The 16711-nt window shown below is 40.8% G+C and overlaps 3 protein-coding genes across 5 annotated transcripts; 1 reads left to right on the top strand and 2 right to left on the bottom strand.

The window, feature by feature from the left end:
- The first annotated feature begins 627 nt into the window (after positions 1 to 627).
- LOC122034304 (AAA-ATPase At3g28580-like) lies at positions 628 to 2186 on the top strand. The gene is made up of 2 exons (XM_042593498.1): positions 628 to 1292; positions 1360 to 2186. The coding sequence occupies exons 1-2, from the start codon at positions 678 to 680 to the stop codon at positions 2167 to 2169; spliced, it is 1425 nt and encodes a 474-aa protein (XP_042449432.1). The 5' UTR covers positions 628 to 677; the 3' UTR covers positions 2170 to 2186.
- On the bottom strand, positions 2160 to 10830 carry LOC122034305 (probable amino acid permease 7). Of its 3 annotated transcripts, none has more exons than XM_042593500.1 (8): positions 10697 to 10830; positions 9804 to 10049; positions 7419 to 7782; positions 7112 to 7348; positions 4416 to 4509; positions 3524 to 3872; positions 2713 to 2959; positions 2160 to 2628 (listed from the first exon to the last, which is right to left on the bottom strand). In XM_042593500.1, the coding sequence occupies exons 3-8, from the start codon at positions 7504 to 7506 to the stop codon at positions 2252 to 2254; spliced, it is 1392 nt and encodes a 463-aa protein (XP_042449434.1). In that variant the 5' UTR covers positions 7507 to 7782; positions 9804 to 10049; positions 10697 to 10830; the 3' UTR covers positions 2160 to 2251. The 3 variants fall into 3 exon arrangements, with proteins under 3 accessions (XP_042449434.1, XP_042449433.1, XP_042449435.1); XM_042593499.1 differs by having other exon boundaries at positions 2713 to 2940; XM_042593501.1 differs by having other exon boundaries at positions 2721 to 2940.
- LOC122034303 lies at positions 10554 to 16358 on the bottom strand. Its single transcript, XM_042593497.1, has 4 exons — positions 16133 to 16358; positions 15519 to 15737; positions 14341 to 15403; positions 10554 to 13393 (listed from the first exon to the last, which is right to left on the bottom strand). The coding sequence occupies exons 2-4, from the start codon at positions 15644 to 15646 to the stop codon at positions 10925 to 10927; spliced, it is 3660 nt and encodes a 1219-aa protein (XP_042449431.1). The 5' UTR covers positions 15647 to 15737; positions 16133 to 16358; the 3' UTR covers positions 10554 to 10924.
- Between the last annotated feature and the right edge of the window lie 353 nt (positions 16359 to 16711).

Here is a 16711-nt window from a genome sequence, read left to right as displayed (position 1 = left end):
CTACCAACCTCGCCTATAGTTATTGTCGCCGTCGCCCTAAAGAAATTAACCAAACAATCACATCTCAAAGATTTGCTTTAAATATCATAAGAGACCCAGAGAAACCATGGATTCAAGCTAACTTAATACTAAATTGAACTAAATATGTAACAAAGTTCAAATGCTGTTCCACCTGTTAGATACTTAGCAAGATCCATTGCAAAAACACTAGGTTCCAGCTCAAATCCACTCACTAGCATGCAACAAACCCCAGTATATTAATCACTTGAGGAAGCCAAAACTAGCACAAACAGTGTGCCAAAACAGAAAAAGGAGAGTGCACCACCATCAACAAACTTTTTGAATATGAAATTGAAATCACACAACACATTCTCTCTCTCCACTCAATCCTGCTCTTCCTTTCCACCTATCACACCCCAATGAATATAATCCTCCTCAAAGCTTCACAAAGCTTTTGCTCCACCAATTCTGACTCACAGGAAATTACTCTGCTCCTAACTAATCTGAATCTCTGCATGTGTCAGAGAAGGATTGATCATCAACCCTAATCCAGTACAGAGTCGGAGCACAACACACAAATCACGACAGCCCTCACACCTTTTGGCTTTGGAACTTTTTCGCGATTTAAATTGTTGGTGTGGTTCTGTTTCTTGTAATTGCACCGGCTGTCAGTGACCATGTTTAGCTTTAGGAACTCCGGCGGGTTCGCCAGCGCCACCCTGACGGCTATGAACACGATGATCATGTTTAATTTGATGGGCGTGGTGAACCAGCTGCCGGGCGCGCTGTGCCGGCTGTTCCGCCGCGCGAAGCTGTGGTGGTTCCGTGAGGTGCAGATCACCATCCCGGAGCAAGGGCGGGAGTGGCACATGTACAACCGGGTGTTCTCCGCCGCCGAGTGCTACCTCGGCGCCATGTTCTCCGACCGCGCGCTCCGCATGAAGGCCGGCACCGACCGCACCGGCCGCAGCATCGTGCTCACCGTGGACGACGCCGAGGAGATCGTCGACGAGTTCCTGCCGGCGGCCATGGAGAAGAAGGAGAAGAAGAAAGCAGGGGCGATCAAGGTGACGTGGAGGTACCACTGCCAGCAGATCGAGAAAGGATCGGCGCGGTTGTGGAATAATGAGAAGAAGTACTACACGCTGACCTTCGACGCCCGGCACCGGCCGGAGGTGGTCAACGAGTACCTTGAGCATGTCATGGAGACGAGCAACGCGATCGAGATGAGGAACCGGCAGCGGAAACTCTACACGAACTCCATGGGCGGCGGCGATCGCCTCTGGACTCAGGTATCAATCGATTGTTCAACTCAAATCGGTTCAAGATAGAATCGTTCTGTTTCAAATTGAATTGCAGGTGGAATTCAAGCACCCGGCGAGCTTCGCGACGTTGGCAATGGATCCGAAGAAGAAGCAGGCGATCATGGACGACCTGGAGACGTTCAGCAAGAGCCAGGATTACTACGCCAAGATCGGGAAGGCGTGGAAGCGCGGCTACCTTCTCTACGGCCCGCCGGGCACCGGCAAGTCCACCATGATCGCCTGCATGGCCAATTTCCTCGACTACGACGTCTACGACATCGAGCTCACCGCTATCCGCCACAACACCGACCTCCGCCGCCTCATCGTCAACACCACCGGCAAGTCCATCATCGTCATCGAGGACATCGATTGCTCCCTCCAGCTCTCCGGCGCCCGCGGCGAGGCCAGGAAGGAGAAGAAGGTCAAGGAGCCGAAGGAGAAGAAGGCCAAGGAGTCGAAGGAGAAAGGGGAGAGCAAGGTGACCCTCTCGGGGCTGCTCAACTTCATCGACGGCCTCTGGTCGGCCTGCGGCGGCGAGCGGCTCATCGTCTTCACCACCAACCACGTGGAGAAGCTGGACCCGGCGCTGATCAGGAGGGGGAGGATGGACATGCACGTCGAGCTGGGGCACTGCGAGTTCGAGGCCTTCAAGGTGTTAGCCAAGAACTACCTGGAAGTGGAGGCGCATCCGCTGTTCGAGAAGGTGAGAGAGCTTCTGGCGGCGGTGAAGATTTCTCCGGCCGACGTCGCAGAGCAGCTGATGCCCAAGAACATACGCGCCCACGACAAGGCCACCGGATGCTTACAAGACTTGCTCCATGCTCTTCAGACCTTGCTCGAGAAACAATCCATCAATGGAATTTGAATCTCCTTCCCAATGTTATTGCTATGAATCAATATGAAGTATTTGCTACTTAATTAGCTTTAGCTTTTCACTTATGAGTCCTTCAAACGATCCAACCAAGGCAAATACGCTGAGTAACAAGCACACGACACTGAAACTCTGAAGCAGCAACCATTCTCTGCTCCAAGTTCTGATCTTTTTCTGCACGAGGAACATCTCCACAGGGAAGTAAACGGCAATAGGCCAGAAGAAGGAGGCCCCCATGACTCCCAGCACCTGGTTGAAGTAAGGGAAGAGCATGGCAAGCCCTGTGGCGGCTGCAACATACGCTGTCCTGAAACACAGCCGGAACAGAGTCGATCTGACGGGCGGCAACAGCGGCAGCGGTCGAAGGTTGTAGAACTTGTTCACGAATGCACTGTCGGGGAACTTCCCGGCAGCCCATTTGTCGGCCATGGAGAACACTGGCTGGCTGTAAACCTAACAAATTCAGAAACTTTGGAGGTGGTTAGATGTGTTTGTTTTAGAAGGATTTGTCGAGCTATGTATGGAAAGACAGGGGACCTGATAACCTCCGACTAAGTGAACCACAATGCATGCGTTCGCGAAGTCGATGAGCCAGTATGGTTCGAAGAAGCCGAAACCTGTCAAGAGGTTCCCTGGAGTGTCTTCGCCGAAGGCTGCGTAGCCGAAGCAACCGCAGCAGAGGTAGAAGATGGTGGTGATGAGGATGGAGATGGTGTTTGCTCTCTTCATCGTTTGGTTCTCCGGCGGCGGCGATCTCAGAGTGTCCTTGGGAGTTTAATGTTCTCTTTCAGTTCAAAACAGGGGATTACACAAACACATTTATAAGTTTCGATATTATCCAAATCACATATCATATTCCAATTAGATTTGAACATAGAGAATTTTGAATCTATTCAAACTAAAACTAATATAACTTTAGAAAACTTCTTAATGTATTTATGTCATCATATCTAAATTTGTTAGCATAGATTGAAAGCACATCTTTAAATTTTACTCTACCAATTTAAAATTGTCTTGTTCTTAATTTACATTATCGAATTTAGATATATTGATTTTGATTTGAAGCGTTTCAGAATTCTCGAGATCCATCAATCAGTTTTAGACGTAGAATGAACCTATACCATTCTAAAATTTAAAATTTTGATATTTTTTTGAATCAAGAGAATGTTAAGAACTCATTGGTAGTGTTAGTTAGTAACCAATAAAGTTAGAGTAGAGGTATTTCAAAAATATGATGAGTGAATTTAGTATTATGAAAAATTGAATATGTGATTTGGATAATACCGAAACTTGCTTATGCGATTCAATTAAATACCAAACAAAGTAGCTAGCTGGGAATCGTTGTTACCTCAATGTCGAAGAGAATAATCGAGTATGGATACGCGTAAGCGATGTCTCCAAGTGCTTGAGAAATACGCCAAACTTTCTGAGAAGTGGTAGCCATGGAGACGCCTCCGATTCCTCCTCTTACGGTTCCATTTCCGATCACTTTGGCAAGGCCAAGGCCAAGTCCGATGGTGGAGTAGGAAAAGGACATGGCGGCGGCGAGAGCAGAGAGCCATGCCATTTCATGGAAGTCTGGAATCTGGGAGAAAACTATCTGAACAACACCAAACAGCAGCGCGTAGAAGGTATCTCCGTATGAGCATGGAGCACTGTGTCCTTCTCTATGGTAGCAGTCTGATTTCTTGATGGCCCTGCCCACACATCAAATACCTCCAAATCAAGATTAATAACTTGGCATGGAAATTTCTATCCTCTATGATGATCTCCGATGTTTTGTGTATTAGATACTGGGCCACTTTGAGTGAGCGATATCACTTTTTCCATTAGCTAATTACATAGATCGATTGGGCCTTCTTTCATCTCCAAAGTATTGGGTGAACTCTATGTATAATGATCCCCTCCAATGTAGATCTATCATATGTTAGTTGGTAGTAAAAGATGAAACCGTCGTCTTGATGGACCCTCTAGGATGACTCAACAATTCGGCCCTCTAAAATACCCTACATGACTCTTGCACCCAAGCTTCGTACTTAACTCTCCCCTTCAAGCATACTAAGCTTCCCGAGCTCCCTACACTGACTCGATCTCTTAGATTCTCCTTTCTTCTAGCAGCCTAGTTACTTACATACTATAATTGATCATGATCCACACGCGACCCGCAACTCACAATCTCGGAGATCTAACAATCTTAGGGTTAAGATTTTAGATAACAAAAAAATTGAAGCTTTCATTACCTCATGCTTGTAGCCGAAGTGATGGTGTAGGTTAATCCTGCACCAAACAAGCACAGTTGCTGAATGGACCCGCAGACCCAATAGCTTCTCTCACCTGCCATTGATTTTGTAGCTCATTAATTAAGAATTCTATGTTGTTTTTACACAATAAACAGGAAAAAAATTGATTAACTCAAGGTCCACATCAAACACAACGGATGAACACTACGAATTTTGTCCATGAAAGTAAACTTTTGGGGTCGAATAAGCTTGGGCAACAATCACAATGAGTCTTCCATTTTAATTTTTTACCAAAGTGTCCTTTAGTATCGCCCGTCTCAATCTTGAACCGATTAGACGTTGATACGGGATATAACGAATGGACCCAGAAGATGACGTGATAGTCAAAGTCAAGATGACGTGGCGGTCAAAATCAATGGAGAAGAATGTCTCCCATTTGGCTTCCTCATTTACCCAGCCTTAAGGCTTTCAGGTCCAGCCGGGCTAGATTACAGGCTACGCGATCAGCGGCCGACCGGCTTAAGTGTCGGTCGAATATACGAAGTCTCGTACTCTACCTAAATGATAACCCGTCCAGTCATTTGATAACCGACCAAATTGTAGGCGGGCAATCTTATAGGATGGTCGGTAGGTCTAGCCCATCTCTCAGTCGACCAACCATAGATTTAGTTAGAGTATGGGTTGTCCTCCTCGAGGCTCGTGAACCTCTTTATGCGAGTCCGCCCGGACAAAAGGTCGTCCAGATTTGAAGCACTTATTTCCATATTACTACCTGGACGGACTTCTAGGGAGCACAGGACACCCTAATTATTTAGTAAATAGATCTTTGATATGACTGAGATATTATAGTAGTATTCTCCAAGCGAAGGACTCATTAATGTGCATAACATAACTGAGCGACTTAATGTCGAGACAAACATAAAGGCGGCCGACTTCACAGGTCGATCAAGATACATGCAGTACAATATGTGGCAAAGCAAACTATACACAATATGTTTGAGTAGCTGCTCAATACGGATGGCCAGCCTTAAGGACCGGCCAGGACATACTCGACGAACAACTTCCTAACAGTTTGTCAGAATAACAATAATGCGTGAGAATATTCTTTTAGAAACTTTCTCAGGGACCATCAACTACATGTTCCTTCAACAACCTCAGCAATGGCGGAGCCAGGTGTAAGCTTCCCCGGGTTGTAGCCCGGGTGGATTTGCTAAAATAGTGTATATTGTACCCGTTGATGTCATTAAATTTTGATTCCTAAGTAAAGAAAATAACCTCTATAGTCCGGGGAGCAATCTGGAGGAGATTTGTAGCCCGGGCGGGCTACAAATCCTGGCTCCGCCAGTGAACCTCAGTAATAACCGAAGCAACAAACGACAAAAGAGATAAATATATGGGTAAAGGGAAAATTCCTCAGATAATCATTACACATTACTGAGGTGGTACAATTCCCTTTACCTAACAAACTTTGACACATTCTGCCACCTCACGACTACGGAGGTTAGGTGAGGAGGTATATAAAGGGGAGTCCTCTCCGTGACGAAGGTACGCTCTCTAAACATTTGCAACTTTTCTCTCGCGAACACGTTCTTACAGTTCTTCATCCATCCGTTCGGATTGGTACTGACTTGAGCATTGGAGGGTCTTCACCAGGGACTCCTCCTTAGTGTCTAGGCACTGACGTCTGGTTGGATCTTCTCTTTGTGCACAGGATCGAGGGAAAGCTTCTTCTGGGAGAGAAAGGTCTCCCGCCGATCAATCACCAGTCCATCGTGCCCAGCGCATCATCATTACAGTTTTCAGACAGGATCAAATGCGTTGTAGCAGTTATATTTTTGTAGCTCTTACACATATTGTAGCCGCTATGGTTTCATAACTACTACAATGCATACTTAATCTATTCAACGTTAATAGGAATTCACATTTTAATAGCTATAGTTTCATAGCTGTTACAACATGAATTCCTACCATTCACGAAATCGTAATTGTTACACATATTGTAGTTGCTGCAACATGAATTCCTACTATTCACAAAATCGTAATTGTTACACATTGTAGCTACTATGGTTTCGTAACTCTTACAATGCATACTTAATTTATTCAACATTGGTAGGAATTCACATTTTAATAGTTGTTACACATATTGTAACTGCTACAACATGAATTTCTACCATTCACGAAATCGTAGTTGTTACACATATTGTAGCTGCTATGATTTAGTAACTACGACAATGCATACCTAATTTATTCAACATTGGTAGAAATTCATGTTTTAGTAGTTGTTACACATATTATATCATATATGAAACCATATTGACTACAACGCGAATTCAACTTGCTCACCTAATATTCATTAATTTTGTGACAGCTATAAAATCATCGATGCTACATGTATAATAGTTACGGTTTCGTAGCTACTACAACACGTTCGACTAATTCAGAAAATAGATGTAAAATTTAAAGGGGGCGTTACCGGTAATGGAGAACAGTCAAGTAATTATACACAGACCGAATAGAATTAAAAAAAAAAATCAAAATAGGTCGCCTCTGGATTTGGTAAAAAAAAAAAGAACTTCTTGATTTTTGCCATAAGCTTTTTTAATAGTTAAACAGTAGAGATGCAAATGGTTCAAGGTCAGAAGGAAGATGCAGGAAGAACAGAGGAGAAAACAGAGGATCGATTAATGGTTACTTACCCAAGAAATGCCGGACAGCGTCCATGTAGTGATGGTTCCTGAATTCTCCGTGCTCAGGATCCGGCGACCTGTAGCAATCGGCGAGCAGCGACGACTGGAACAGAGTGACGGCGGCGAACAGCAGCATGGCGACGGGACCTGCGACCCAACCCAACTGAGCAATGCTCCACGCCAAGGACAGAACTCCGGCCCCGATCACTGCCGTTATTATGTGAGCGATGGCCGTCCAGAGAGTTCCTTAATTCACCAAAAAAACTCAAATTTAACGATCTGAACGTCAGAAATCGGAGCAGCAAAGAAAGCTCACCTGTCCTCTTCTTCCCGCGCTCATCCTGCCCTGGTTCCTTCTGAAGCTCCGGGAGCAGAGGGGAGTCGCTGTCTTCGTCTCCCGCCATGGCTTGTGCCGGGAAGAAGCTGAATTAGATGGCGTAAAGACGCCGCCTTTCGTGGTGGTCGTCTTCTTCCTTCTCACTTTGTTTTCCTTTTTGTATTCTGACGTGGAAAGCGATAGATGATCCACTAACCTTCTGCTTCACGGTATAGAACATTGAATGGGGGTTGCGCACAGGGCTCTACCGGTGCAATCTATCTTCGGGTCATACTGTCAAACTGTTTCGTCTTCAGCTATGCAAGTGCTGTTTTGGGAATACTCTTACAGGACAAACGGCAGACTGATGACATGAACTTCGCTTCTCAGACGTTTAACAGCCAACCAAAAAAAAAAAAAAAAGAGACATTGAATTGACTAGAGACATATTGGTAAAAATTTAAAAGTGCATTGGTTCCGATTATAATGTTATAATCTTAGTTAAATGATTGTGAAATAATCATATAATTATAATTATGAAAAAAAATATATAAGTTAATCTTGTTTGATTTAACTTTGGAATACTTTTTTAAAAAAAATTAAAATCATATAAAACTTCACACTTTTTAAATAATCATATTTATATCCTTCATTTATTTGCGTGACAAAATAAACTCTATTAGCAGGGAATCACTTTGATTCAGCAGGGAATCACTTTTGAATGAAACAAGATTAAATAATATAACCATCAATAACAACCTTTAATCAAATATGAAAAGATATCCAACACATCCCGGGACTACTGTTCAACAGAAGAACATCAAATTATCAACCAGACACCCACACTTCAATTATAAATTACTACCCATTTGTAGAGATTAGATTTTTTTCTCAAAATGAAATACGCAACAATGGGATGTTAGACTTCTAGACAGGTCGCCGTAAGCGCTTTCTAATTTATCCTAATAACTGATAAGAAACTTTTATAAAATTAAATCAATTACCTAAGTTCGGTGTTATTTGATTGAAAAGATATCCAATAAACCTTCTAAAAATCAGAATAACTGTAAAAAAAATTAATTAAACTGGATAAAAAAATTATATAGAAAGTATTTTTACATCAAAGAAAATTTATCAACTTCTTAATGTTCATCAAAATCACTCTAACATAGTAAAATTTATCATAAAAAATTTATAACAGCCATTAATTAACTTAATTAACTATTACAATATGGTAGCCTTCTTAATTAGTTACTACAATATTAATTAATTAATTATTTATTTATTTATTATTATTATTATATTTTTATGGTCAAATTGATGATTTGGGAGTGATTTTAATTAAATTTAGATAATTTTGATCTTCATAAAAATAAATTGACTAAATGGAATTTATTTAATTTACACGTACTACAACTGGAACAAGGATATTTTAAAATATGATAAGACGTTCTTTTAATATTTTTTTTTGAAAAGTAGGTGCCCTCTTAAGAAGGACGTCTTTTTGATTTTTTTGCCCAACAACAATGTACAAGCATATGACATCACGATGAAAAGGGCTTTTGAGCAATGGTTGGAAATTGACAATAGTCGCAAAGGAAGTCGGCAAAAATATGACTATTTTAATCTTCAGCGGCCCGTCAATTCGTCCCAGGATTAACATAAAATTAATAATTTACCGATGACTACTAACCTTGAATAATGATTATAGAAAGACAATTTACCTTGATTTTGTCAAAATCAAATCCCAAATCTTAAGTCGACAGCACCGAATGCATTAACCACTAAACCGTCCAACAACAATAGTCGCAAAGGAAGGATAGAAGGAGAGATGTTGTGCGAATCTCCTTAACTATTGGAAACCAACTAGTGACTGATCAGAATGTGATCATCAATGAATTCACTGAGTTTTCAAAAGTAGCATTTGCATAACCCACCAGTCAGATATCAGAATGGCAAGATCAACCCAAACATTATCAATATGCTCGACTAGTTGTGTGAGGGGGAACCTTAGAAGTGGCAAGATCAAACTAAGCATTCCAAGTGTTGCGAATAATCCAAAAGAATTCAAGCATGTCAAAAAGTTCTTTCAACTAGACTGCAAAAGGCGATCAAAGTTCTTAAGGGAGAAGCGAGAGGCGACACTAATCAAGTCGGGTTTCGACAAAGTGAGTTAGGATACGAAAGGCGTGGTTAAAAAATAGGAGAGGTATCCTCGGTCACAAGTTTATTCATAACATTCTCAAATTGCACAACCATTTCAGGATCAAACACAACGCCATCATCTCGTTACAGTTTCAGAAATGAAGAAAACCAATATCCTCTTTAGCTTTAAGGAATCAAACTAAAACTAGATGAACATTGATGAAAAAAACTGTTACATACCTGATAAAAAAAGATTCATGGATCATGAAAACTATCGCTTGCTGAAGCTCTCCTCATCTTGCGATCCCACAAATGAAGGATGTCTTTCTTAAATTTTAAGAAACTCAGATGCTTGTTTTGGTCCACAGAGGGAAACAAATGCTCCTTAAATTACTCAAGCAGTAACTTAATTGATTGGTTGAGGATGATGATATTGCGTGCAAGTTTGATTTTGAAGTTTAATTCAAAAGTCTAATATGTCCTTACCTAACAAAGAAATTCACATTATTTTAATTATTTGCAACATGATGACCTTTGCATTATGCTAAAATATGATTTATGTCAAAGAAAAGTAATCCACATCGTCATACTGACGATTCTACCGTATCAAGTTGTCAACGAGACAATGAACTTAACCATCCATATGGACTATGGAGAAATGCATTTTTCAACAAGAGTGACTCAAACTACTTGAGCTCAACAAAGTATGTATTTTACATTGAAAGAATTCTTGGTAAACTTGAGGGGAGACACCCTTAAGAAACGAACTTTCACTATGATCACAAGCTCCTTGACAAGCTCTTTGATTGTCTTACTGTAAACTATTGAACTATACTTGAAATTATCATCGAGATCAGAATTAAGTTTTTCCTTGGCCTTAATATTTTATGTTCTTTTAGATTTTATCTGCTGAACATAAACACAGATCCTTTTTGCCATTGGATGTAGAATGAACAAAAACAGCTGAACAAAATAACAAGTGATGGAAAGTAGGCAAAGCAAAGGAGACAGTTTCTGATGTATTATTGCCATTTTAAACTTGTAATTTGGTGCATGGATTTTGGAAATATACATATTTCTTGAGCAAAGCTAAACGTTACGAACTTTCGAGAAAAGAAAAAGCTTATGCTTACCAAAACTAGAAAATTGAGATCTTCATTGGCATCATCCCATTTAGTACGATAGATACTCCAATATAGCAAGAAAACCAACACATCAAACAGGTATCTTATTCCTGGATGTTCGGCAGTCATCAGTGAACTTCCGGTGTCAACTGTCAGTAGTGTGATCTGGTATGAACATTGCTCCTACCCGATCTCTGATGACAGGTCTCCACTACAAGTGTCTTTATGCTATCTGTATCACCGTAGAATCAGAGGATAATACAATGATGGGCCCATCCGACTTGTTGCGGGTGGTTGGAAAGTTGGACATGGTATAAGAACCCCCTGGCTTTGTGTGTTGAACCTTTGATTTATAAAACTAGCATCGTTCACTGGTTGAAAATTAGCAAATAAGGCTCTCGGTCTGCCTGAGACATTCCTGTTCTGGCTTTCCAATGGAAAGCAAGTAAAGGGCCTTGGAGCTAGATTACTGGACCAATATCTACCAAGCAGTGAAGTATTTGCAGTATTCTTTAGGGAGACTATGAGTTCATTCTCGTGTTGAGAATAACAATCATCAATGACAATCACGTCATTCGTCACATAAGGAGTGCGAGCACCGTGTCTTTTGTATGGTGTCTGTTGCATGTGTTGATCTGGTTTCATTGCCCAAGTAGAATGAGGAGGAACCCTGGTAGTATTGCACATTGAAAGGGTCGGTAGCTTTTGAGGCATTGTGCGGTCGCTAGTTAATGGTTGTTGATGACAGCAATATGAACTATCATGTTTCATGAGATTGTTGATGGAAGCAAATCGAGTGGAAACAGAATTCACATAAGGTATATGGTTTGAAGCAATAGTTTGAGGATGCAAAAGCTGCTCATTGTTTACGACCATTAGGTTCTTACCCATCAACCGCAGTACAGGGATCGAACTGGATTGGTTCAGTGAATGAAGTGATGGAGAACCCAAATCAGTGTATGGTCCATAACTTCCACAAAAATCAATTGTTGGATTGTTGTAATTGGATTGCTGAGTTGAATTGGATATATTATTACTTCTGGGATTCTGATATGTCCTAAGAGAGGAAGATATTCTTGGCCCAATAGACAAGTTCAAGATTCGATTTTCCTTAGTTGACCTGGAAGTTTCACTATGGCTCGGAAGCTGTGAATCTTTTAAAATGCTCTTCCTACACAAACAGCAGAATGGCAGATCATCCTTCTTGTGTGCTCTACTAGTAGAGTTTCTTTCTTCGGTAATCTCAGTGAATTCAGCAGCCTGAGATGCAAAACTCAAATTATCTTGAACAGGAATACCACTCATCAATTTTTCAGGTTCTGGATCTTTCATTCTGGAGCCTCCAGAAGGTGGTAAGGAAACAGAAGAACCTGTAGAAATAGGTGATCCAGATTCTCCAGTGTCCTGGGGCATACACTTTCGATCCAGCTCCATACCCCTACGACTAGTTAGACAACCAATAGAATCTTGAGCAGATATGGTTTCGGCCTGATATTCTTCTGGAAGGACTGCACAAGAGACCTCCACCTCCTTGTCCACTGATTCGATTTCCATTTGAATATCTCCATACTCAACATCATCATGGTCCTCGTCATTGAAAACAAATTCTTGTTGGCCAGATCTTTGCTCAGAGTTCTCTTCTTGGACTTTGCCATCTGCACATGGAGAAGAACAAGATTTGGCTCTGAAACTAATTTCCAGTTTATCTGAGTTGATAAAATCATTCGTAACATGAGCACCACCAGCTTCTCCTGTGGCTCCATGACTCTGGTTTTCTGCTTGTATGTCTGAGTGTTCAACTTGAGAATTGTCGCATCGTGTCAAATTATTGTGCTCTAGCTCTTCGATTGTCTCTGATAATTCTGGTCCCTCACACCCATGGGTTATTGTATTGGAATTGAGTCGACCAGATTCATGAGTGTGTGCTGCCCTATCTTTTCTTGCAATCAAGCTGTTGGTAGTTCCATGTACTCCATCAATAGGTAGTAAATATGGCAGTACTCTCTTGCAAGTTCTCAAAGCTGATCTATGTTTACGGAACTTAAGGGTCTTAAGTGTCTTCTCACTTGCCTCGCTTTTACTTCCTTCCAAATGGAAGTATGGTCTCTTAACTAGGAATTCCCTTTTTGAACTGAAAATAGCTTGGTCCTTGAATGAAGACGAATCCTGCAACGATCCCATTGGCTTATTCGAACACTTGATAGATCTCTTACGAATTCCCATGTCAATCTCCACTGATTTTTTTTCACTAGATAGGAACTTATCAGTTGGCTTTGACAATCTGAGGAGACCAATAGTTGAACAAGCACTTCTTGAAGACCATCTAGAACTCGAAGTAGGTTCTAAAGACTTCTCTTTCACATCATTTGCGGGATGATTATCACTGTACAAGCAATCAACTCTCTTCATTTTTGGAGAATCCGTAAATACTTCTGATGACCTAGGGAATTTATTACCGACACCTAAAGAATTGCATCGGTGATTCCCTGCCAAAATGCTCCTATGTACTGGTGTTGTGTTGTCTATGTCCATATTTCTGCCTTTAGGGTGATCTTTTAGGATATCTGATTCTATAGAGCACATCCATGGTTTCGAAGTTGCAGGAGCAGTGCTCCCAACTTGTTCCTCGGCATGCAATGCAGATGACTGAACATGATCTTGCTGATGGATTGCAGATTGATCATCATCGTCAAGTGCATCTACAAACTGCGAGCAAAATAGAAGAAGATGTTATACAACGACAATCATGACAATGAGAAATAACTTATCCGTACCTAAACTCGATACTTAGGAGGACAAAAGCAAGTTGCTTAAATAGAATAAAATGGTTCTTGGTTCTTAAAACAATATGAAAGATAGTTGATTCTAAAACGGAAAAAAAAAACTCTAGCAGTTCATGTAAATTGTCATAATTATAAACCTTGATTAAAATTCTGAAGCTAAAAATAATGAAGTCATCCAAATCACCAATGTCGATTTGGAGGGGAGGAAGGGGAGCAATACCCTTATAGAACTATGCATATTTTTCGCCATCCCATTAAATTTGGGGAATTAGGAAAGATCATGTTTGTTTGTACAGGCCTTCCATAGTTATAGATTTTATGTAAAATAGCATTGTATATTTTCTTAATAAATTCAAGATTGAATAATCAAATGTACCTATACAAGAATCTCATTCATTCTACTAGTTGTAGCACATTGTTGAGGAAACGAATAGACATTAAAGCTATCAAATGGATGAACTTGAAGCAGTACTTCCTTGATACATGTTTTCTTAACTTTCTTTTACGGTTTTACCTGAGTCTCTCTTGACTTTGTTATTGCTTCAAAAAATTTCACTCTGATATCATAAATGCTCTCAAGGTCTAAAAAGTTTTGAATCACTCTTCTAACTGTTTGTCTTATTTGCATTATTATTTCATGCAGCTTCCTTTTCATCCATCTTTTTGTTCAAAAACAAAATCGTTATTTAGTTAAGTTCCACCCAAGTAATAATCATAATTCACCGCCAAGTAAATTTCCGTCTTGCACGATATATAAAGTACTTCAAGATTTCTCATAATGAAATTTGCATAACTCTATTCCAGTGTTGGTGAATAGTAAAAATTCTCAAATGAAGTCACAAGTTCTTAAATAGCGCACTGTAAAAATACCTGATTTTTAGGAAGTTCGAATGAAAGCTTCCTTTTTTGAGTCTTCACTTTCATATCCTTCAAGTGTTTCAATGATAAATCCTTTTTCTTCCTCATATTAAGATCGTTCAGTGCTGGTTTATTAAATTTCGACAAAATCCCAAGTTTCATACCATTTGAGTCCACATAAACAGCAATGTCATTCCCATTCTCTATGCATTCAGTCACAGGCGACATCTTCGACCTCTTGGTCTCATTAACAACCCCACTAGTCAGTGTTGTCGGCAAAGCAAGTTCCACAGCCCAGTTTGAACCATTTCTCCTATCAAGGTCTTCAAGAGTGGCATGAGGAGCTGCCATGTAAATCTCTGCCATCAACCTCTTCTTCCTTTGTTTAGCTTTAAATTTTGGGACTTCGCTCAAAATATCCTTCATATTTGAGTCCATCGAGAGACACCGATCTATGTGAGCATTCAAAGTAGTGTTCGAACTAGAAGAAAATGCCTTACAAACTGGGCAAACCTTCGAAGCCATAGCATCTGAAACCATACTAGAATTAGTTAGTATGTCGCCTTCCTTATTGAGCTCGCAGATGACACCCAACTTGCCTTTCAATTTGCACTTCTTTTCGAGTGGCTTCTGTGGCTTTTCAAAATTTTTTCTAGGCTCAATGGAAGCCAAATTCAGTGATGCTTCGGTACCATTGGCTACTGAACAAATAGGTTCAGCACTATGGTTATGTTCAGAGTGACAATTTGATCTTGGTATTTCAGTATGAATTAGTTCATCCAAATATGTTCCTTCATTCGGTGGAGGATTTACAGACTTCAATGTAGACTCTATAACAAGATCTGAGGAGTTTGAAATTGAATTGAATTCCTTCAAAAGTAAAGCTGGTTTGTCCTCTGTTGTGGATGCAACGAGTTGTTCTGCCTTTCTCGAGCACAGGGATCTCACCAGATCAGGCGGTTCAAAAGGTGGTAGTAGATCTTTGACACCATGCTTCATGCAAAGTTGCAGGAACTGCCGCGAAAAGGGCCAACTAGCCTCGACACACTTACACCTCGTTGCAAGAACATAATTTCTGAAAGTAAATACAGAGATTCATCAGCCATCATGTCGAAAACTAGGAACTCAAAGAACATATTGAGAATTTATGGAAACTGAAACAATCCCAAAATAGGAAATGAGTTAGTTACCTTATGGAAAATTTAGGGGTTGGATCTTCTTCAAGGAAGGCAATATTCTCAGGAGCCTTCTCATGAGATTTCACTGATGCAAGATCTGATGAACATGAAGGACCTGGTGGGGTTTTAATGGATACCATCTGAAGAAGGCCTCTTCAGATTCTCCTCTTCTGATCGGTCTCCAGCATAACCAAAACCCAACTTTTTCCTCCCTTCACTCGATTTAGATGTCTGAAACATGATAAGGAAGTAAATCAAACCAGAAATAAACAATGAGAAACTAGACTGAGCTTCTGTAGCATTATTTCATGTAGAATATCTTATAGAATCAGTTAAGAAGGATGGCTTGCAAGGAGATCATGTTATGTATACACTATCATTTTATGTGAAGGAGAGCATGCACAGGCATGAAATGATAAGAAGCAACAAATAGTAATTAATATTCACGGAGTAGTAGGAAGGAGAAGGCATGGAATACAGAAGGCTCTATCCCACAACCAAGATCCATGACAAGTTCGATCTAGGGCTTCATCAAGGAGCCAAAGAGGGGGGAAAATCTTTGAAGAGAACGAGAACAGTAGATGAGGAAGATTCCAAAAGAAAAACGAAATACCAAAATCACATACCTCCTGGAAGATCCAAAAGAGGCAGCTTCTCCTTCCTCTTCCTCCTTCCTCCTTCTTTCTTCTTCTCTGAGGATCTCTCAGGGCCGAGGAATCAGGAACATCACAGAAGAAGGAGAGGAGAAGATGGAGGAGCTTACAGGGAGCTGTCCTACGGCGCACCACCTACAGCACTGCGAGCTCTGCCATTATCCTCTCTCTCTTTCTCTCTCTTTCATCATTGTGAATGAATGGGAGAGGGGGGCGACTTTTGACCCTCCCTTTACAGGGAAACTACAAGATGCCCCCTTTCCAGCAGTCGCTCGATCTGTCGAAATTGCCCCCAAATCTGCCCTTCTCCGCCACCTTTTATGAATTTCGCAATAATTAAAAAAAATAATAAATTTGTCGAAGTAGGTGCTCCATGCCCATCAGATTTCGCGCTATATATTCTCTCTCCGTAAATCTAACACCTAAATAATATTTATATATGTAAATATTTATTTAGATTCTGATCTGTGAAATGTTGGATTTTTTTTTAGGTTCCTAGGCAGCAAATTCCAGCAATTTTCATCTACCAATTTGCCACTGCTGCATTAGTGA

This window comes from Zingiber officinale, chromosome 11B, assembly GCF_018446385.1.
Source record: "Zingiber officinale cultivar Zhangliang chromosome 11B, Zo_v1.1, whole genome shotgun sequence".
NCBI classification, from domain to species: domain Eukaryota; kingdom Viridiplantae; phylum Streptophyta; class Magnoliopsida; order Zingiberales; family Zingiberaceae; genus Zingiber; species Zingiber officinale.
This window is presented reverse-complemented; position numbering and strand designations above follow the sequence as displayed.